Raw genomic sequence first — 20,966 nt, 5'->3', positions numbered from 1 at the left:
TGCTTATCAGTTGGAATAACACCAGGCTGACTCCTGCAGTTTAAATCCACCACTCCCTCCCTCCAGATATATGAAAATGACGGCAGTAGAGGCCGATCAGAATGCTGCGTGCAGTGCCGCCGTGATAGGAAATGTACTAAATTATAATAACCGCGCAGGTGGTGAGGGGCATGTTGACTTGACTGATATTGTGGGTGTGCTCCCCCGGCCGGGACATCAATCAGAACACCTTGTGCTCTTTTTGGACCAAACTCAAGGTCACGAAGACGATATATGTCCTCGTCTTGCAAAAATATGCATATCTTCTCTGGTGAAGGGATTGTCCCCGTTTTTAAGGGAGATTCCCAGTTATCTCCAACAAGGCGAGCCCGTACAGGTTGTGATATCTACACAGTCTGGGACAGGAATAGCAAAAACAGTATTCCAGCGTGCTGTGCAGCCTTTCCTGACTTATCTGGCCATTTCTCACCAGGTACATGAAACCCAGTCAGACCAGACGATCCTTGGACTGTCTCAATCACAATTCCTCGAGCGAGCCTGTGCGGGGATTCCGCAGACTATTATTCTCCTGTCCGGAGATGGGGGCCTCATCGACATCGTTGATGTCTTCTACAGAACTCATCGCAAGATCTACGTTCCACCGCATATTGCCTTGGTCCCCTGTGGGACAGGGAACGCGATGGCAAGCTCGATTGGACTACGGTCTGGCCCGGCTTCTAGCCTCACTGGACTTCTTCAGGGACAACCTGTTCCGGTGCCCATTTTCGCTGCCAGGCTCTCTGCCGGTAGCCGGCTTGTTGTTGACGAGGGTCGCCATCGTTCTCAGATAGATGCCGAATCCGACGCTCCTCACCGCACAATGTACGGTGCAGTGGTTGCGAGCTGGGGATTACATGCGGCACTGGTCGCAGATAGTGACACTATTGAATATCGCAAGTTCGGATCCGAGAGGTTTAAGATGGCAGCCAATGAGCTCCTCTACCCATCTGATGGCACAGATCCTCATCGGTTTCAGGGAAAGATCACCTTGACTACAATGGACAGGCAGACCGGAGATCTTTGCGAGAAGGCAATAGAGGACCACGAGCACACTTATGTGCTTGCAACTCTTGTCCCCAGATTGGAGAAGGAATTTCTGATTTCGCCCGATTCGGAACCTCTCGGTGGACAAATGAGGCTCCTGCGCTTCGGTCCTCTACCCGCTGAAGAGACAATGCGCCTCATGAGCATGGCTTATGAGGAAGGCAAGCACGTGCGCGAAGAAACCGTGACCTACGATGAGGTGGAGCGTCTACGCATCGATTTCTATGAGGACGAAGAAAGATGGAGACGAGTTTGTATCGATGGCAAGATTGTGGCAGTCGAAAAGGGAGGTTGGATAGAGCTTCACAAAGAGTCTCGTCAGCTGCTAAATGTGATCAAGCCATGATGTTTTGGGCCTCACACTGGTCCCATTTCAAAATTGAGCCAGGTTGAAGGTACAATCTATTTAATTATCTCATGTGGAGATATGCCGACTTGGAAAGATGTCACCAATAACCCCACGAGATATATGCCCCGTCCTATTGTAGATTAAAAACCCGTAGCTCCCAATACCGATGAAATAGGTACGCTGTTATTTATACCACCAGATGTAGTCCCATCCTCAAAGCACGAGGATCGTATCTGCGGGATGACCGCCCGCGTTCACCTTCCGAGAGCAGGCCGATAAGGTTGTTCCATTACCAACTCCAACACCGGATCATTTTCCACGACTCACCCAAATGGGACATGCCAGGTCCTAGTCCTGCCTTGAATCTGGCCTTGTTGGACCATGGAACTGCACGTAACATTCGATGCTGATCACTCCTCGAACGTACATCGCTTCGCAGACCCCAGACCACGCCAATTCGCGCGTCGAGGGCGCGTCCCGCTTCTACACACTCGCCGGGTGGCATCAGAGCCCCGTGGATACTGGACAAGCTGCGGATATGCTGTTCATTCATCAAGTCGGCAGTGTTCGCGTAGGGGAAGTAGCACGGTCAGTTCCAGAACACCTAGAAGCCCATATTCTCACTGCTTTGGCTCCGGGCTCTTCCGGTTTGCACCCATATACGTCTCATCGAGCAAAAAACTAATGGATCCGAGTTGACAGATATACCTTGACATACACGCCAGCTGCCGACCCTATCCTGCCCATTCCGTCCGAACTCCATGTGAGGGTGAAGAACTCATCCGCGATCCCTCTTCGAGCTGCTTATCTCCATGGCCCATATACGCTCTATGCAGCCTGCTACCCCTCCAAGTTCGATCCCAACAGTAAGTATGACCGACAAGACACCGAAGGAGCCCCCCCAGTTTGAGCCATATCTTAAAGCTGGAGGCAGCTGGAATGCGGTCATCAAAATGCCCACGCGCTTCGGAGATTCCCATAATCTTGCTGTTGGACAGCTCGGACCAGACGGAGACCGAAGTATGACCTGGGTCATCGAGATCGTGTCCCAGGTCATCTTCTCGAATAGCGCCGCGGTCCACTTTGAGCTGCTTGTTGGCCGCGACGCGAAATCCGTGGAGCTTTTTTCTTCAGGCGCCGCCTCGATGAAAATTGGACCCCCTGGTAAATTTCATGAACATTGGCTCCCAGGAAGCAAGGGCCAACAAGTCACTGCTTCAACTGGAGTGTATTCGAAATCCATTACATTACGCGTCGACGATACGACTAGCTTGTGGAACACCCCGCCTTTACCATCGGGGACACCGGTCCCAGCGAACGATACGCCGGATGGTAATCGCTCGGAAATCCAGGTGAATGAACATCCGGGATCAGAGTGTGCCAGCGAGACGCAAGCCTTCAAGGCCTCTAGGCAGAAAATTCATCTGGTCGTGATTACTCATGGCTTGCACAGTAATCTAGGCGCCGATATGCTTTATTTGAAAGAAAGTATTGATGCCGCCGCCAGAAAGTCGAGTGAACAAGCGAGAGCCGCCAAAGGTGACCATGATAACACCGACGACGAGCTTGACGAGCAAGTCATTGTCCGGGGCTTTTCTGGAAATGCCGTGCGAACTGAACGTGGCATTCAATATCTTGGCAAGCGCCTGGCTAAATATGTCTTGCTCATGACCTATCCCGATCAGCCATACTTTCCCCTCAAAGGGTCCAAGTCGAAGTCATTCTCCCGCCCTTTCAGTGCTCGCAAAGACCAGGCTGAGCCCTCATTAGAAACCCACGCCTCAGTGAACAGAGGTGATTTCTTAAATGGAGAGAATATGGCCTATCAAATCACCAGCATCAGCTTCATTGGACATTCTCTCGGTGGATTGATTCAAACTTACGCTATCGCATATATCCGGAAACACTCGCCCGAGTTTTTTGACCGAATCAGACCGGTCAATTTCATTGCTCTCGCATCTCCCTTTCTAGGCCTTAGCAATGAAAATCCAATGTATGTGCGGTTTGCTCTGGACCTGGGGCTTGTTGGACGGACTGGACAAGACCTCGGTCTCAGCTGGACAGCGCCCAGGGTGCGAAGTGGGTGGAGTGCTCTCATCGGTGGCCGAGGAGACTCATCAAAAGCCCAAAGTCAGTCAGATCCCGGCGCAAAGCCACTTTTGCGAATCCTGCCTTGTGGTCCCGCACATGAGGTTCTTCACAAATTCCAGCATCGCACCATTTACTCCAATGTAGTGAACGATGGAATTGTTCCGCTAAGGACATCGTGTCTCCTCTTCTTGGACTGGCGTGGCCTTGATCGGGTTGAGAAGGCGAGAAGAGACAATGGTCTTGTTGGCACTATGGCCGAATGGGGCTGGGCCGAATTGACGGGGGCGAACTCAAAATCTCCTCGAATGACAACCGCGCTGCGAAATGGTAGCAATGGAACAAAAAAAAGCTACCAGGGCCTCTACGATGAAGCACAGTCCTCCCAGGGAGTTGTTGCCGTGGATGATCCATCGTCACCAAGCCATAGTCAATTCCTGACTCGCATGCCTTCGCGTGGCAGTCGCGCGGTGGACACGGGACCGAAGGAGAGTGAATCCGACAGGAACTCCGGACCCCTCAACTCCTTCCTCGCACTGTTTCGCCCGAAAGAAACTAAGCAAACTCTTGGCAAAGGTTCTAAAATCTATAGGCGCAGCCAGACTGTCGCATCTTTCGACCCCAATGAATCACCGGCTCCCATCGTGCGAGGCAATTCTATGTTTGAAGAGGATGGCGTCCATACACCTCCGAAGACGACGTTTTTTGAATCGGCAGGAGACTTGCTGATGCCACCATTGCCCCCCACGGATTTTATCTTGGACCCGGCTGCTCGTCCTCGAACGATCTTCCATGATCGTATCTATCATCCCGAAGATATTCCCCATCCCTTGCCGGTGAAGCGACGAACCTTGGCATTCGGCTCGCTGCAAACCAAAAACTCCAAACCGGCTCCTGCTTCGGCAACTCATCTTTCTTCCACCTTCGAGCCCGATGCCAACGACCATGGGAGTGGGCTCAAAGTCGAGGAGAAAATCGCGAGAGCCTATCATCGTGATCTTTCTTGGCGCAAGGTGCTCGTCCGCCTCGAGCCCGATGCACACAACAACATCATTGTGCGGCGCATGTTTACCAATGCGTATGGATGGCCCGTGGTGAAGCATCTTGTTGACACGCATTTTGGCCACTCTCCCACCGTCCAGGTCGATGATACACTGAAACAGAATGTCGATCGTGCTAAGTCCCCGAATGTTGGACCAACTAGCTCAGGTGACGAGGTTGAAGGACAGAGTGATGTTGGTGATCGTTCTGCGGCAAACAGCCATTGCACCATGTCGGTCCCTTCTCAGGATCCTGACACCTTCCCCGCCGACAACGAATCTCACGAGACTGCGAGTTCCCTTGAACGGTCCCAGTACACGGGCGTCTCTCGGCAGGATTCAGCACGGTGGACTGATCGACAGGTGGATGAGGATGATGACTGTGAGTCCGGATTGGACGAAGAAGACGAGGTCGGCTTCCGTCGATCCCCACGGCTGAACGCCTGAGACAGCCAACCTTCGGATCGTGGAAAGCTCACTGTAGAGAATGTATATATATATATATATATATATATATGTATTGAACATACCCTGTAATTAATTGAAACTATAAACCAATGACCGACGCTTTAAGTTCCACCTAATACTCCAGCTTGCCCTGGATGTGGCTCCAGAACTCTTCAACGATCTCCTTCTGGCCCGCTGGGGCGCCACGGACTGCGAGATACCTCCTCCCGTCGAGGCGAGTCTTCCAACCTCCCGGGCTGCCATCGACCATGATGCCTCCAGCCTCGGCTAGGATCACCCACCCAGCGCAGACATCCCACTCCCAGCATCCACCCTCCCAGTAGAGATCCAACGTGCCCTCTGCCACGGCACAGATATTGAGGGCTGCGGATCCCAGACTCCGCATAGAACGAACCATTGCCCCACCTGTCTCCTTTGACTGGCCCAACTTCTCAAAAGTCCGGATTTTGGTCTCCCAGTTCTGACCGCTACGATCGGATCCCCATTCAACGGCGATGAGGGCATTGGCCAAGCCTGTCAGGGGTTCCACATTATTTCCCTTCAACGGAAGACGAGTCTTACGATTCAAGAAAGCCCCTTGACCCTTGATGGCAGAATAGAGATTCTTGGTAGAAGGGTTGTAGACCACGCCCACAGTCGGCATCCGGCCGACGGCGAAACCGAGCGAGACACAGGCGCATGGGAAGCCGTGAACAAAGTTGACAGTTCCGTCAATCGGGTCCACGATAAAGGTAGGGGCATCGGTCAATGGATGAGCCGGATTATAGGTCTCCTCGCCGTGGAATCTACTCGGCACAACAGGATGAGCAGGAGCCAGGCAGGTTTGCTGCAGTAATCACCTACACATAATCGGGATATCTCTCCTTTAAGGCACTCGAGATCATGTTCTCAACCGCACGGTCATACTGTGTCACAAGGTCGGCACCTGAAGAGATTAATTTCGGTTTTGCTCACGAAAATTCGAGAAACTTCATACTGTTCAATTTCGAGCCGGTGTCACTAGTGCCTGGGAGGGCATTCGTGATGATATCCCCAGCCTGAAAGGCCAAGGATACCAGAAAATCATGAATCTCTTCGAGGTCAGGGGCGGCCATGTCTGTGGAGAGGACAGAGAAGGTAGAGCTTAGAAAGTCAAGCCCCGGACTACACTAGAAACTTTAGGGAGGGGCAGCGTGGGGGGGGTTCCCTCAACCCCCGCCGCTCAGCAACACAGCCCGTGGTACTAAGAAGGGCACCTTAACTGATTTAAAATTGAAATAAAAGTGTCAGGCCGTCAAACCGTCAGATTGCATTCCACTCAGCTTTGAAACTGTCGGGTGTGTACTGTAGAGAAGTGTTGCGCCGGTGACGTCGAAAACCCCCACCTCGGGGAAAAAAAAAATTTCGTGCGGGCGCCGTGAATTATCGACCTTCCAACAAACTGCACGATGCCGACCGAGCTCGAAGAAGTGAGTCGATGTACTTATGCAACAGAACCCTGGGTTGCTGACTCTACACCTTACACAGCTGGTGGAGTTCCTTCACCACGGGAATACCCAGATTCGACAGATTGGTAAGGACTTGACGCCAACGAATGCATCGGTTCTAACGTGATTTCAAGCCTGTGAGAACCTCGTCGGCTTCTCTACGGCACAGCCCGATCTGTTTAAGCGACACCAATTACTCCCCGTTACCGACCTGAAGCTCCTCGCTCGAGACTATTCGGTACGTGCCTCTCCGATTCCTCCAAGAACGCCTTTCTGATTCAAGCCCTCTCATAGCCCATCGCGAAAAATGCCTTGACTATACTCATCAACCTGTCCAGCGATGACGAGATCCTGACATTCCTGGCCAAAGATGACCAGTTCATTGAGGTGCTCTTGAAGAAATTGATGGTAGGTGCAGCCTCAATAGATCGAGGCGAGCCTGATTGACGAGATGCGCAACACTAGAATACCAAAGATCCGAATGTCGATGAGGTAGCCATGCTACTGGCCAACCTTGTCAAGTCCGATCACCTCGAAAAACTTCATTCGTTGAAGCGCAAGGCCCCCCAGTCCGTCTCCACGTCCGAGAACGCCATCGACCAATTGATGGACTGCTTCGTAAAGGGTGCGGAGGGTAGTCTCAACAAGCATGCCAACTACGACTATCTATCCTATGTTTTCGCCGACCTTTCACAAACCGAAAAGGGACGAGCGTATTTCACCACGCGACAGGAGTACGACGGGGTCGTCCCTATCACCAAGCTGACCGTCTTTACGGAACACAAAAGTGACATCCGTCGGAAGGGCGTGGCATCCACCATTAAGAATGTGGCATTCGATGTTGCCTCTCATCCAATGCTTTTTGACGAGGATGGAGTCAACCTGCTGCCTTATCTTCTACTACCCATCACGGGCCCAGAGGAATTCCCCGACGAAGAGTCGATGTCGATGCTGCCAGACCTCCAATTACTGCCCCCGGATAAAAAGCGCGACAGTGATCTAACCATCATCACGACACATCTGGAGACTCTGTTATTGCTGACCACGACCCGGGAGGGCCGAGACAAGATGCGTGCCGTGCAGGTGTATCCCGTTATTCGGGAATGCCATCTCAACGTGGAAGACGATGATGTCCGGGAATCTTGTGACCGCCTTGTTCAGGTCATTATGCGTGATGAGGAGGGTGAAGAGGAAAAGAATGACACTGAGTTATCAAAGGCTCAGGCTCAGATCGAAGCTTCGCCAGCGGAAGACGAAGATGAGAAAGTCACGGAACTGTTTTGAGAGAGAGAGAGAGAGGAGGAGATAGAAATACCTGCAATTTGGAATGTAAAAATCCTATAGACTATTGATCAGACTTTTATGAAGAAGCAGCTTATAAAGTAATCGGCATTGCGTTGAACCCGGGGTCGAACCTCCGAATGCGTGGGGCTTGATCCACTCCGATTTTCCTAAAAGTCGTTTCACTTGAACTGAGCTACTGCACACTCTAATCCTAAACAGGCGCCCAAAGAGCCCCAAAGAGCCCAAAGAGCCTCAGATTCGACAATTTTTGCATCTTTGCCCTATCTCCTACCACAATCACCGTCGACATTCCGCTGCAGCAGCGGAAGCTGTCTTGTCCCCCGAACCCGAGGGGTGAGTGGCTTCCCGCATCGGACCGAGTTGAGTTGCCCGACTCTGACGTGTGCGACGATGGAAGCCGCGACTCGCCTGATCCCCTCGTGAACTCGCCCGACCATTCGTCGTTCGCTAAGCGATTCCAGGCAATGATGGCGCGTACTCCTCTCATCCGCTCATCGCCCGCGCTGGGTTCTTCATCTTACGGCGCGGTGCGCATTTCGCAGGAGTCTAACGACGATGCTAATCTTGCCGCTCGGTCGAATACACGCAGAGTATCTAATAGGTCATTGCGTGCAAGCTATGAGAACTGCCCAGGGGGACCCTCTAATGGTGGTAGAAGCTCAAGAACGAAAAGATCACAATCCTCGAACAGGCGAAAAAGCAGTTCACTGTACACGGAAGGTCACAATCGACGACCCTCGGCTGCCACCTCCGACATTGGAATGGGTGCCGATTCAAAATACTCATTTGCAACTGGTCTTGCCGTGCCAGGGAATCCTGTAATGCAGGAGACCCCGGTATCTTCGGCTTACATGACAAGTGATGACGAGGAAGATTTCTCGGATAACGAGGACGAAGTCACGAAACCCACAGATGATGATCCGCCTGATAATTCACCGTAAGTTCGAGTACTCAAATGAAGAACACGGAATGGTGATGTCTGCAAGACCATTGCTGATCAGACATGATGCTATAGATATGCTCAAGTGAGAGCCACCGTGCCCGCGATAGACGACATTTCTCTTTCTATAAATAGTAAGTGTGCTGTCTAGGAGGGATCTGAACAATATTTGAGCATCTTGTACTGACATTTGCTTTTAAAGCCCCTCGCATGTGGTTTCTCTCGCTACTTTTCTCTCTCACGGGCTCCGCTGCCAATCTTTTTTTTTCTCTCCGCTACCCAAGTGTTGCCATAACGCCCATCATTGCGCTTGTTTTAGTTCATCCACTTGGGAAATTCTGGGATTTACTTTTTAAGAGAACGAGTGATCCCCTCGAAGTATTCGAAAATGGCGCTCTTCACCATCGAGAGTCGCTTTGTGGCGACCTTGACGCACCAAAAACTCCCTGGATGTCAAGGGTGCGGCAGTGGTTTGCCCAAGGTCGTTGGAATGAGAAGGAGCATGCGTGCGTCTATATCAGCAGCAACGTTTCCTTCGGCTTTGCTTTTGCAACTGATGTCAGTAACAATCGGGACTTTTGATTTTGCAGATATTGACCCGTAAAAATAGGTAATCGTGGAGCAGCATAAGTTTTATGAGCAGGAGGTCCCCATAATGTACCAGATACTGCTCATCATTTCTACTCAAGTCCTGGGCTACGCGTTCGCTGGTCTCACCAGACGATTCCTTGTGCGCCCATCGGCTATGATTTGGCCCGGAACTCTGATGTCGACTGCTATGTTTACCACGATGCACAAGACTTCCAACAAAAAAGCCGATGGGTGGAGCATCTCTCGATACAAATTTTTCATCGTTGTGTGGGGAGGTGCTTTTCTTTGGTACTTCGTCCCGGGCTTGCTAATGCCTGCACTCAGCTATTTCAGCGTCATCACTTGGTTCGCTCCGAAGAATGTCGTGGTGTCGAATCTGGTGAGAATTTTGCCTGATATGACATGGAATCCGTTACTGACTGCATATTAGTTTGGTGTTGCATCTGGTCTTGGGATGTTTCCTTTGACTTTTGACTGGGCTCAAATTGCGTATATTGGATCTCCATTGCTTACTCCATGGTGGGCCGCCGCCAACATTGTGACCGGTCTCGTGGTGGTGATTTGGATCATCGCTCCTATATTGTGTAAGCTGCAGCCTCACCCTACTTTATGTACACTTGAGTCTTATAGGTTGAACAGACTATAAAAATGTGCTCTTCTCATCCTACATGCCCATCCTGTCAGCGGCAGTGTTTGATAACACCGGGCACCCATACAACGTGAGCCGTATATTGACTTCCGAGTTCTTGTTCGACCAGAAGGCCTACGAGGAGTATTCACCGGTTTATCTCCCCATTACTTATGTGTTGTCCTATGGTGTTCAATTTGCTGCCCTGACTTCTCTGGTCACGCACACCGTCTGCTGGTATGGCAAAGACATTTTGCATCAAACACGCAAGGCCTTTGAGGAAAAAAGGGAGATGCCTGATCTCGAGACATATGAGCCTCTTCAAACGGAAAACGGATCTCGCCCTATTCGTGGCAGTGATGAATTGTCGAGAGTCAGCTCCCATGATCCGAACAGGGAGATGCCCCTGGGCGTGGAAGATGTCCACTGCCGCTTGATGAGGCGCTACAAAGATGCCCCGCTCACTTGGTACCTCATCGTGCTTGTCACAATGCTGGCCATCGCCACTTACACTGTGGAGCAGTACGTGCCTCCTTCCTGTCTTGTGTTTTTCGTTATTATTGAAGCTGATATTGGAATGAAGCTACCCGGTCCATTTACCATGGTATGGATTATTTCTGGCCCTTTCCATCACGAGTGTGTTTTTCATCCCGGTTGGAATCATCATGGCTGTCACCAATCAACACAGCAGTCTCTATCTGATCTGTCAGCTTCTCTGCGGCATCGTCTTCCCCGGTCGACCAGTTGCAAACATGATATTCGTGACTTACTCCTACATTAGCTCGGCTCAAGGGATCAAGTTCTCCTCAGACCTGAAGCTCGGCCATTACATGAAGATCCCACCTCGCATCCTATTTGGCGTGCAGATGATGGCAACCCTAGTTTCCAGTTTAACCCAGATTGGCGTACTCAACTGGATGTTTGCCTTTATCCCAGGCTTGTGCACTCCACAGGCGATGAATGGGTTCAACTGTCCTATTGCCCGGGTACATTTCAATGGTAGTATTCTTTGGGGTGTGGTAGGACCTCAGCGCTTTTTTGGCCCTGGGGGTCTCTACCGACCACTTGTATGGGCGTTCTTGCTTGGCGCGATTGCACCACTGGTGGCTTGGCTTCTCGGACGACGGAGCAAAAAGAACATCTGGCGCATGATCAATTTTCCTATTTTGTTCGGCAGTCTCAGTTGGATCCCACCGGCGACAGGATTGAATTTCTCTGTTTGGGCTGTCGTTTGTTTCATGTTCAACTATGTGATTCGGAGACGAAAGACAGCTTGGTGGGAGAAGTACGCGATGACTCTCTCGGCAGCATTGGACTCTGGACTGGCATTTGCCGTGATCGTTGTTTTCTTTGCTTGCATCTACCCAGGTTGGGTTGATGGGTTCCGATGGTGGGGGACGGAAATTTATAAACAGGTGAGCATCTAGTCCTCTGCTTATATTATGTAATGTTTCTAATAACTAACTGTTACTTCTTGCATAGGGATGCGACTGGATTGCATGTCCTTATAAACAGCTGGAACCTGGGCAAACATTCGGAAGGGTGAAGTGAAGACCAGAGAAGTCATGGGGTTCTATAGAAGCGGGATGAGACGAAGAATCAAGGTTATGATAATAATCACTATATATAGCAATTTTCTTCACATCTAGACAGTTAAAATTGAAACCCGTGTTTTTGTAAGAAGCTAAAACACCAGTAAAAGTGGAGCGAAAGCGCGGGAATGCCAAGGCCTCGCTTACTCAGCATTGATGTTGACCTCATCCTCACTTCGTCGCTGTGTTGTAATTCCCTTCTGCGAAACCGACTCCATCGGTCTTCTTGGTTGATGCAATTTGATAACATACCACTTGTTTTTAAGCGAAACAGTGCTCTCTCTGCGATATGTCGACTCCAACTAACCCCTCGATTGGCACGCCAACAGGGTCGAATGGGGCGTCGAATGGAGCTCCCCCCTATGCGAATGCGCCGACCTAAAGCCGCCGACCCGCTTGTTCGGCCCAAAAGAAGACCAGTAATACCTACTGGAGCTCCTCCTCCCGGCAGAGTTGCAACCAAGACTTTACCTACGCGACCCCCCCCATCTCGAACGTCCAACAGCCCTCTCTAACGGGAGGGATCTTATCTACGCCTGTCAAGGCAGAACACGCGGTAAACGGGTTCAGCGGGCCGCTGTTGTCTCAAAAATACGTCGACTATCCGTTGGTGACGACAAAACGAGCCTTGCGAGAGGGAATGAAATTCCACATCGCCCGGTTTGCCTCCAAACGAAGCGTCGACCCACGCGACGAATCACAATTCACACGACCGGTCAGGTTACATCGTCGGGATCCAAGAACACGATCACAGGATCCGAATGCCGAGAAGATTTTGGGACCCGATGGTCAACAGCTCGACGAGGCGGAACGAGAAGTATTGGATGCTAGGCGAGCTGCTCGAGAGAAGGAGCGCGCTGAAAATATGGCCCAGATCGCGCCCTCTGTGGGATCACTTGGCAAACGACCGAACGCCCCCAAGGCGAAAACGCAACAGGTCTTCAAATCGGACCTAACCCCCGAGGAAATTGCGAAGGCGCGGATTAAATACGAGGAGGCGCTTCCGTGGCACCTTGAGGATTTCGATAACCGAAATGTTTGGGTGGGTAACTACGAGGCAGCGCTATCAGAAACCCATGCCGTGTTCGTTCTTGACAACGGAAAGATGCGAATGATTCCTGCCGAGAAATGGTATAAATTCAGTGCCAAAAGTCAGTTCAAGGCGTTGACTATTGAGGAGGCGGAGAAGTTGATGTCAAAGCGAATCAAGGACCCGCGCTGGTTCATGGAGAAACAACAAGAGGTCGAACAGCAGAAGGAATTAGAGCAGTTTGCCAAGCAGAGAAAGGTCTTTGCTGGAAAGCAAGGCGTCCTTGCCGGACGAGAGGGACTTGAGGCTAGTGAGATGGATTTCGAAGAAGACCGCTTTGCAGATGACGAAGAGCATGACGATCTATTTAACGAGCAAGACGAAGATACCAAAGCTGCTGAGAAGAGAATCAAGGAGGACCGGCTGAAGGCGAATGTATTCGATCTCAAGGAAGAGAAAGACTACGAAGAAGAAGAGATTCGCGAAAAAAAGGAGCGTGAAGCTCGCAAAATCCAGGGCAAGAAAGTTAGAAAAGCTCTGAAGAAGAGAGAACGGAACTTTGACTACAGCAGCGGTTCCGATGTAAATCCTTACACTGATGAGGAGGTAAGACTCGAACACTATGAGGACCAAGTTCTTAACGCTGATCTTTCTACCCGCAGAGCTCTGATGACAGCGAGTCTGAGCGACAGAAGGAAGAAGAACGCAAGGCCGAGGAGGAAAAGAACCAGAAGGAGTCAGCATCATCCTCCAAGGGCTCCAACACACCTTCGGGTCGACCGAAGCATACTGATCCGCTGAAGAAATCATCCGCTTCTTTGAAGAGGCCAGGGTCACCTAATGCCTCTGATGCCAGTGGGACAGACACTTCTCGAAAGAAGATGAAGAACAAGCATCAGTCTTGGCAGCCAAATCCTCAGCCAGCTTCTCGTCCTATCTCTCCCTCTGCATCACAGGTAAGTGCATGGTGTTTATTGTCTTCCAGGCTCGTGGTTTCTAATAACTTTGCTTGCAGGCTGGCAAGAAGCGTGTCCGAAACCCTCACCTGGGCGGATCCGGATCTGGCAGTGATGTTGATATCGGAATAGGCTCTGGACCGGAGATAAGTGAAAGCGGCAAGGTTAAGAAGCTGAAGCTCAACCCACCTTCCGCGACCTCTCGTGGTGGTACACCGCAGGGTTCTCGAGCTGGAAGCCCTATTGCCGGCCGGGCCTTCTCTGGCAGTCGAGCCAGCAGCCCCGAGGGGACTTCTCGAGGTATGTGTTCCATTGACACGAGCCAAATCGATGGTACAGATTCTGACTCGAGTGGAAAAGGTCGTGGAACGCCTGGGCCAACTGGATCGTTCCCCACTCCCGCAGAGGTTCATGCAGCTATTCCGCCGTCGGGTATTTTGACCGGTGATCTTTCGCGAGCATTCCGATCTCGTCTTGGACCATCCAAAGAGAACCACCAACGGTTCATCGAGATTGTTAAGAAAGTCAGTGTGTACGGCAAGGAAGACCGTATGCTGCGTCCCGGTCCTTGGAAGGAGACTTGAGAAGGTATCTTCCCATCATTTACAAGGGTTTTATAGCGACAAACGTGTGTACGATACACCGGCCTTGGCCTAGAATTTGATTATGGAAGGGCGTCGTGATAAATGACGCATTTCCAAATGACCCATTAGATGGGATGAATAGAAAATCCAATTCATAACGAAACTAGAACAAAACATTTACATTCAACTGCGCCAAGTTTGAGACATGTCACATCACGATTTGCATAAAACAGAGGTCTTTCTATGGAGAAACCAAAAGAATAAACACATTAGAGACGAGGGGAATCACAACATTATTAGGCCGCACGGGCGGCGGACTCGTTGCCCTCTTCGTACTTGTCCCAGTTGGCCAGGATTGAGGCGATGCGAGGCGAGTTGGTAAGCTTGTAAACATCCTCAAAGTACTCCTTCGTGATCTCGAAGGGACGAGCAGTCACGTTAGGAATGTACTTGCCAACGAGCTTGCTGGGGTCAATTGTGGTCTTGTTAATCTTCTTGAGCAAGAAGGACCGGAAGGGCTTGACACCAGAGCGCAGGAAAGTGCTGTGGAAGGGCACATCGATACCCTTGAGAGGGATGGTGGCAAAGCCACGTTCCAGGTTGATAGGGCGAGGCTTGGCCTCGGTCTGCTTGACACACTCCATGATGATGCTCACCAGGTGAGCCTTGACATCCTCAAGAGACATAGTCTGCATCAAAGTGGGAATGTCAATGTTCTGAGCCTTGAGGAAATTCAGCAGGTTGGTGAGGCAGTCAAGAGCACGGAGCTGGGAAAACAAGTTAGTATAGGGCGTTCAAAAAAAGGGAATAAGAGTCAGCAAACTTACATCACCAGCAGCCACATATTGCATGTTAGCAACGTTGTAGTTGACAATCTCCAGAAGCCAGCCGGTCTGCTCCGCGATGTTCTCAACGACGTACTGCAGAGCCTGCTCGTTGAAGGTCTTCGAAATACGGCTGGGGTTGACAGCACACATGGAGTAGTTGGAACGACCCTGCTCGTCACGCTCGACGGCAACCTGCATGGTCAGACCACGGTAAAAGACAACGGAGACCAAGCTCTCAATGGGCATGACATCAGCTAGGGCAGCCAGAGCGGAATATTCGCCCAGAGAGTGACCTGCGAAGCTGCTGTCACGCTGCACCAGACCCTTAGAGCGCATGTCCTCGAAGCTGGCCTTCTCCATCAGGGTCAGAGCAGGCTGGGTGAACTGAGTGGCAGATAGCAGGCCAGTGGGAGAGCGATATGTGTACGAGGCGGTAGTCTCGTCGACCTCCTTGAATATCTTCTCCGACTTGATTGATCCATCGGCGTTCACTGACTCGAAGGTCATCGACATGTAGTTCTGGCGAATGGCCTTACCCCGAGGACCACCGAAGTAGACGGTAAGCTCCTTTGGGTTGTTCTTGACGATGTCGATGATGGACAGGCCATAATTCTCAATGAAGTGGCGATCAGCACGGTCCCATACCTCCTTGGCCACGGGGCTGCTAGCGTAGAGCTCCATACCCATGCCCTGTTCCTGAGAACCCTGACCGGTAAAGACATAGGAGGTGACAGGCTGCTCAACCTCGGCCTCACCAACGAGAACCTTGTCCTCAGTCTCCTTGTTCATGGCCTCGACCTTAATGATCTTGCGACCAGCAATCATACCCACGTGCTGGAGCTTTACGGTGATCATATCATTGGGCAACACCATGCCCACCAAAGAGACGTGGAAGCCACGAACGCGGCCGATGTTATTCTCAGCAGCCCAGGTCTCGACCAGGCTGCGGACTGCAGCACTGCTGTACATACCGTGAGTTATGGTACCCGGCAGGTTGGCGTAGCTGGAGAAGACACGGGAAACGTGAATGGGATTGTAGTCACCGGAGACACGAGCATAGGTCTCGTTCGAAGCCGGAGAACGCAGCTCGAGAAGAGTCTTGCCACTGAGAGGGATGGGATTCTCGAAGTAGACGGGCTGCTCAATGGAAGTTCCATTGCGCTGAAGGTAGTCAATGACGGGGTTGCCGTGGGAGGTGCCGGCCTGGTAGTCAACAGAGGCGACCTGGATGACCTCCTTCGTGGGCAACTCAAGCAGGACCTGACCAACGGTCTGAACATTGCTGAACACAGTCTTGTTCTTGAAGCGAATCAAGCTCTGCAAACGGAAAGTGATGGTTTGGCCGAGGAGCTCAATGTCAGACTCGTCCATGCAGAACCACTCCTTGGAGCGGAGAATAGCAACATCCCGGCTGGTGGCGAGGTGAACCTGCATGGGCACCTCATCCTTGCGCTGGAAGGTGTTCTCGAAGTCGAGATAGTCGCCCCGGTAAAGGAACTGGCTTGTGACGTGCATGATGGCCTTGCCCTCACGCTTGATAGTGCCGCAAACCTCGACCATCTTGCCAGATTCCTGGTTGATGACGGCGTTGATTTGGGCAGTAGTGTCCAAAACATCACCAACCTTTCAGGGGCTCAGCACCAGGGACCATTTTGAAGCCGTTGGACAGGTGGACCAATCTCAGCAGGTCACCGTCAATAGTGCGAGGGAAGATAGGCTTGGTGATGGCCTTCCAGCCAGCCACAATGGCGAAGTCCATGGGGGCAAAGACCTCCTTGCCGGGACGATCAACAAAGGCTTCGCCGGTGTTGCCGACAGCGTGAACGAAGTCAGCAACAGCCTGGGAAGTGATAGTCTCCCGGCCACCGTTGAAAGTGGCGGTGGTGGGGGTGTCGAAGGGCACGTCCTTGTTGCCGAACCAGATACGGTAGTAGAATTCCTTGATGCGATCATTACGATCACTCATCACCTCACGGATGGGGGCATAGCCGGTCTCCGGGTGGTATGTGAACAGGAAGGTCAAGGGGACAACACCGCCTTCGGCAGTGCGGCCCTCGAAGAGGGTCAGGCTAATCTGACCGTTTTCATTCATTTTCGCCTCGACAGTCTTGACCAACTTGCCTGACTGGTAGGGCTCACGGACGCTGATGACAGTCTTGGAGGGTTCACTAGGGCTGGTGATCTCCACGAAAAGACCAGCAGTGGGCGCCACGATGCGCTTCATGGGGTTGGTCTGGAAGCGGTGACCCTGGACGAACACATCGGCCAGGAACAAGGCGTGACGCCAGGAGTAGGAGTCGCCAGCCAGAAGACGAAGCCAGCGGTCAACTTCAGGCAGCTCAACGGAGGAAGACGAAGACAGGCGGAAGCTGATCTTGTTGGCCTCTTCAGAGACGGTAAGACCCTCCATCTCCTGCTGGTCCTCGGAGCTGAGCATCTGTCCACCGAAATACTCGATCACCGGGATCTTGCTCTTGTCACCGCCGTACACATCGCGAAGAAGACCGGCGATGTGGCCCTTGTGGACACCATCAAGAATGTCCTTCACAGGCTCATCGATGAAAGTAGAGAAGCGAGCAGCCGTAGGACCCTGCAGAATACAAGTACGGCCAACATCCTGGTCAACGACAGCCTCAAGATCCTCGCTTTGCCAGAGAGAGTCCTTCTTGAAGAAATACTCAAAGTTTTCATCGAGCGAGGGACAAAAGGAACGGGCTTCTGTCCGCGGCGCTGACAGAGCAGAAGGAAATGCTGCACATCCTGGGCATTGATCAGCTGAGACGCCGCCTCAGGGTAAGCGGCCAGAATGTTGTCAACAGTCGGGTATGGTGTGTCGAGCTCGGAGTAGCTTTGCAGCTTCGAGTCTTGATCATTCACAGTGGTGAAACGCTCCTCGACACGGCGCAGGAAATCACCAGTGAGGCGCTTCAGGGAGACATCAATCCAGCGAGACTCATGCTTGATGTACATGAGATCAACCATGCGGTGAACCACTTCGGCGTAGGTCATGTCCTCCAAGTCCACGGTCTCCCCAGCGGAGTTGCGGCCGAACCACACCTTGTGGAAGTCATCGTTGAGCTTCTTAATGATGTAGTTGCGCTGTTTCTTGAGCTCGGGAACACGCTTCGCCTTGTCGAGCTTGAAAATCTTCTGGTCCATCTCCTGCCAGAACAGAACACCACGGGTGGCCAATTTGTGAATGGGCTCGCCCATTTCGGAGAGGACAGTGATGACACCACCAGTAGCACTCTTGTAGGTCTTCTCCCACTCCTCATCGTCGACACCGGGGGCATCAGCAATGGCCTTCTTGGCATTCTTGGAGGTGTGAGCCTCTTTGGCAATCATCATACGAGAGCCGAAGAGACATCCATCGAAGGGCATGGCAGGGTAGCCGAACTTGGAAGACCAGGTACCAGAAAGGTAGGGGTAGGTATCCTCAGCTCCACCGAAGCCACTACCGGCGACAAGAACGATGTTGTCGCACTTGCGGATGCGGCTGTACATCTGAAGGATGGGCTGGTGGAAGTCCTCGAATGAGTGATGGCCACCACCACGGCCACCAGTCCACTGCATAATGATGGGGAACTTGGGGTTAGCCTTGGCGATGTTGATCACCTGTTGGATAGCATCGACAGAACCGGGCTTAAAAGCGATGTGCTTGATACCGAGGGTCTGAATGTACTCGTTGGCAACCTCGATCGAGGGCACACCGGCACCGATGGTCAGACCCTCGATAGGAACACCGTCAGCGCGCAAGCGGCCGACCAGAGGGATCTGCCACTGCATGGCACGGGGATTGACATAGATCAGATTGATCGTGATACCCCGGCCAGGCGGACAAGCCTTTTCAATCTTGTTGATAGCCTCAGTCATGGTCTTGGCGTTGTAGTAACCACCACCAGCAAGCTCAACGTGGTAGCCAGCGTTCATCGTCGCGGCCACGAAGTCCCAAGCGACAGTAGTGGGGGTCATACCGGCCACCATGACGGGAGGAATGCCCAAGAGACGACTCATCTTGGTGTCAACGTAGGTCTCGCCGGTGGAGGTCTGCACCAGACGTGGGCCGTGCTCCTTAACCCAGTCGGAGGCGTACATGACCGAGTGCTCATCACGGTCAAAGAGCTCCGGCTTATAGCCAACCTCGGCATTGGTGCCATCCATCTCACCCGCCAGGATGACACGAACACCAGTACCGTCCTTATTCCGGTTGGTGAGGACACCCAGACCCGAGATACCGCCAGGTCCGAAATCAATGATGTGAGTGGCCCCGGGGAAGACAGTAGCCTGTTCCCAGTTGACGGCATCGTGAGTGATCATGCGCACCAGAGCAGGGACGGCGCTCTTGTCGCCCAGCTGGCGCAAATCCTCTCCGGATTGAGTATGGAAAACGGGAATAACCAGAGACTTGGCGGGAATTTCGATGTCCTCCAAATCCTCAATGATGCGGTCGTAGGCCGAGGTGAGGTACTGGCTGTGGAAGGGGGCGGTGATGGGGAGGAAGCGGTTGACGAACCGAATCTTCCGCTGAGTAAAGGGGACACGGTTCTGGTCCAGACCGGTAGGGGCCTTGACCTTGCGCAGGCGCAGGTTTAGACCGTACAGGGAGATCGGGGGACCGGTGACCACAAAGTTGCGCGCACTGTTGACCAGGGAGATCGAAATGTGGCGATCTTCGGGCAAGTGCTGGTTGGTGGCATCAATGTGCTCCTGGACGGCGGTGCGAGACAGATCCCGGATGGAAAGCATGGGGGTTGGAGTTCCCTCGCCGTTTTCAATGGAATCCTGCAGCACTGAGGGGGCAATTGATGTGCGGGGATAGGCCTGCTGGCTGCGCAGACCAATCCAGAAGAGCATTGTCAAGGCATCCCGAGTGGCCTTGGCGAATGACTCCCAGGTGGTCGCGGTAGCGATGGCAGCGGCGGTCACGACACCTTGGGAGTGACCGGTAGTACCCTTGATTCGCTCAAGGAGGTCACCGGGCTGACGGCCCAGAACCTTGCAGGTCACCATGTAGTGGGCCAGCTGGACCAGACCGATCAATGGCAGACTCACAGGAGCGGACACCAAGTAGTCGGTATCGGGCTGGGCATCCCGATCCTGGAGCCATCGCATGATATCCAGACCCTTAGGGTAGAGCTTGCTGGCCTCAGGCTCTCGCGAGAGGGTCTGTAAGAGCTCTGCGGAGGAAACGATCAAATCCTCGACGAAGGTGGGGTAAGTAGTGTAGATGGAACGGAGCTCATCGAAATACTCCTCAATATTGCCCTGGCCACCGAAGACCGTATAGATGCCGGCGGCATCCTCTGAGGCCGCCCGGAACAGGGCAGAGTCGTAGGGCTTGGTGGGCCGGCCGGCGGCGGCTCGTCCAGCATAGTAGGCCTCCACGACCTGGTTCTTCTTGGCCACAATGCCAGGGAGAGTAGCCACCACGGCATGCACGTCGTTGCCGCGCATGAAGCCACGCTCGAACTCATTCAAGGCGAGCTTGAGAACTTCAAGGTAGCTACCCTGAGAATCATCCTCCCCTCCTCGACCTCGCGGGCAGCCAGTCCGATATAGCGGGCGACCAGCTCGGTAACGGAAGAAGGCTCATCATCCTGAGCCAATTCATCCGTGGGCTCGGGTAATGAAGCAGTGAAGGTGTCTTTCAACTGCGAGGCGTGGAAATGGAGCGAGGTGGGGACGAGGAAAGAAAACTCGAGAGAGCCATGTGAAAGAATTAGAGGGCGGAGGGATTGAGATGACCGAGGGGTATTGATGCCGGTCTGAGGACCAGTCGATGTGCCGTACATGATGAAAGCCCTCTCTCTTCTAGAGACCCAGGTGGGACTCGTGTTCAATCGAGGATCTGGAGAGTAATGAGCATGAGCATGAGCAGGAGCTTGAGCTTCGGCAGGGGAGAATTGGCGGTATCGGGAAAGAGAGAATAGCCACGTACAATCCTCAATTCAGTGTCCGAACAAGACACTATATTAAAAGAAAACCAAATAACTAGAGAAATAGAACGTCACAAGGAAAG

General features: G+C 52.4%; 5 protein-coding genes across 5 annotated transcripts; 3 read left to right on the top strand and 2 right to left on the bottom strand.

The window, feature by feature from the left end:
• Positions 1–76: 76 nt before the first annotated feature.
• N7477_006490 (ATP-NAD kinase PpnK-type) lies at positions 77–1,429 on the top strand (the record flags this gene model as incomplete). The annotated part of the gene is made up of 1 exon (XM_056968153.1): positions 77–1,429. One exon carries the CDS (start codon positions 77–79, stop codon positions 1,427–1,429), a length of 1,353 nt encoding a protein of 450 aa, XP_056820949.1.
• Positions 1,430–1,835: 406 nt separating this feature from the next.
• Positions 1,836–5,007, top strand: N7477_006489 (lipase ROG1 family protein; the record flags this gene model as incomplete). The annotated part of the gene is made up of 3 exons (XM_056968152.1): positions 1,836–2,079; positions 2,128–2,298; positions 2,357–5,007. 3 exons carry the CDS (start codon positions 1,836–1,838, stop codon positions 5,005–5,007), a joined length of 3,066 nt encoding a protein of 1,021 aa, XP_056820948.1.
• Positions 5,008–5,140: 133 nt separating this feature from the next.
• On the bottom strand, positions 5,141–6,122 carry N7477_006488 (inositol monophosphatase family protein; the record flags this gene model as incomplete). Its single annotated transcript, XM_056968151.1, has 3 exons — positions 5,141–5,813; positions 5,872–5,953; positions 6,005–6,122. 3 exons carry the CDS (start codon positions 6,120–6,122, stop codon positions 5,141–5,143), a joined length of 873 nt encoding a protein of 290 aa, XP_056820947.1.
• A 333-nt stretch (positions 6,123–6,455) lies between these two features.
• N7477_006487 (uncharacterized protein) lies at positions 6,456–14,120 on the top strand (the record flags this gene model as incomplete). The annotated part of the gene is given in 17 exon segments (XM_056968150.1): positions 6,456–6,476; positions 6,535–6,580; positions 6,629–6,732; positions 6,789–6,902; positions 6,960–7,760; positions 8,099–8,635; positions 8,697–8,736; positions 8,942–9,297; positions 9,350–9,709; positions 9,761–9,914; positions 9,970–10,480; positions 10,542–11,373; positions 11,441–11,500; positions 11,817–11,948; positions 11,963–13,186; positions 13,243–13,536; positions 13,596–14,120. The coding sequence occupies 17 exon segments, from the start codon at positions 6,456–6,458 to the stop codon at positions 14,118–14,120; spliced, it is 6,111 nt and encodes a 2,036-aa protein (XP_056820946.1).
• Positions 14,121–14,416: 296 nt separating this feature from the next.
• On the bottom strand, positions 14,417–20,739 carry N7477_006486 (tetrafunctional fatty acid synthase subunit FAS1; the record flags this gene model as incomplete). The annotated part of the gene is made up of 5 exons (XM_056968149.1): positions 14,417–14,887; positions 14,948–16,570; positions 16,596–17,612; positions 17,660–20,431; positions 20,482–20,739. The coding sequence occupies 5 exons, from the start codon at positions 20,737–20,739 to the stop codon at positions 14,417–14,419; spliced, it is 6,141 nt and encodes a 2,046-aa protein (XP_056820945.1).
• Between the last annotated feature and the right edge of the window lie 227 nt (positions 20,740–20,966).

The sequence above is a fragment of the Penicillium maclennaniae genome (assembly GCF_028827695.1).
Source record: "Penicillium maclennaniae strain IBT 15551 chromosome Unknown utg000006l:1.0-2513246.0:1.0-2515036.0, whole genome shotgun sequence".
Classification (NCBI taxonomy): domain Eukaryota; kingdom Fungi; phylum Ascomycota; class Eurotiomycetes; order Eurotiales; family Aspergillaceae; genus Penicillium; species Penicillium maclennaniae.
The sequence above is the reverse complement of the archived record's forward strand: the minus strand, read 5'-3'. Positions and strand labels throughout refer to the sequence as shown.